At 39.4% G+C, this 1,392-nt stretch overlaps 1 protein-coding gene across 1 annotated transcript; it reads left to right on the top strand.

Annotated features, from left to right (window-relative positions):
- Nucleotides 1-1,032, top strand: LOC108330340 (uncharacterized). The gene has a single exon (XM_017564828.1). It carries the CDS (start codon nt 1-3, stop codon nt 1,030-1,032), a length of 1,032 nt encoding a protein of 343 aa, XP_017420317.1.
- Nucleotides 1,033-1,392: the final 360 nt, after the last annotated feature.

The raw sequence follows: 1,392 nt of genomic DNA, 5'->3' as shown, positions 1-1,392 counted from the left end.
ATGGCTGATTTTTCTACGACAAATCTTCCTGTACTCACCGACAAGAATTGGAGTAGGTGGAGTACGCAAATGCGCGTGTTGTTTCGCGTTCAAGATGATAGCAGCATGGTAGAAGGAGATAATTCCATGAATGATTTTCGTGGTTCAGATGATCAGAAGGAGATACTAAGAAACAAAGATGATAAAGCCTTGTTGATCATTCACCAATGTGTGGATGATATGCATTTTGAGAAAATACAAAATGCGTCTACGACTAGAGAAGCGTGGGAGATATTGGTACGCTGTCATTTTGGGGGAGAGAAAATCAGAAAGGTGAAACTCCAGACGCTGCGGAGACAATACGAACTGGCACAAATGGAGGACAATGATAAGGTTAGTGATTACTTCACTAAAATCCTGAGTATTACTAATCAGATGAAGAGATATGGTGAGTCCATTAGTGATTTCATGATAGTAGAGAAGATTATGCGGTCTCTACCTCAACGGTTCGATTACATTGTTGTTGCTATTGAAGAATCAAAAGATACAGAGAAGATGAAGATTGAGGAACTACAAAGTTCCTTAGAGGCACATGAAATGAGATTGGTAGACCGAAATCCCATCAAGAATGATGAGCAAGCACTCAAGGCACTGCATGTCAGAAGTGAAGAGAAAAAGAAGTTCAAGAAGTGGAAAGGAAAACCAGCAAGAGGAAAATGGAAAAACGAGTACAGTGTAAATGAGCAAGATGAAAAAGTTGAATGTTCTGAAGGCAAGAGTGGCTCTGAAAAGAACATAAAGAAGAAAGATAGAAGGAATGTAGAATGCTTTAGTTGCCACAAGATGGGGCATTTTGCATTCGAATGTTACTCAAATAAAGGCAAACAGAAGAAGAAACAACAAAACAAGGAAGCGTATCTAGCTCAAGAGGACTCTGACTCAGAACCATTGACGCTGATGGTGACAACAACAACTGATAATTCACATTCATTTGTAAAATCGTGGTATTTGGACTCGGGGTGCTCAAATCACATGACATGCAACAAGGAGTGACTGGTCAGATTAGATGAATCAAAGAAGAGTAGGGTCAGATTCGCAGATAATAGCACACTCCAGGTAGAAGGAATGGGAAATGTAGTTATACGGAGAAAAGACGGCTTACATGCTATCATAGAAGATGTTCTACTTGTGCCAGCAATGAAATGTAATATGCTAAGTCTTGGACAGCTTGTTGAGAAAGGATTTATAGTTGTTATGGGAGGTCGTGATAGAGTAGAAGTGTTTGACAAAAATAAAGTGTTGATCTTGAGAAGCAAGATCTCTAAAAATCAAACATTTCAAGTGTGTATGGATGCAATAGGAAGCTGGCATTGTTTGTCTACTGTAAAGGATGATGAGACCTGGAAATGGCAC

The sequence above is a fragment of the Vigna angularis genome, chromosome 4, assembly GCF_016808095.1.
Source record: "Vigna angularis cultivar LongXiaoDou No.4 chromosome 4, ASM1680809v1, whole genome shotgun sequence".
Classification (NCBI taxonomy): domain Eukaryota; kingdom Viridiplantae; phylum Streptophyta; class Magnoliopsida; order Fabales; family Fabaceae; genus Vigna; species Vigna angularis.
Note: the sequence above shows the minus strand (reverse complement) of the source record. Positions and strands in the feature narration are given on the sequence as shown.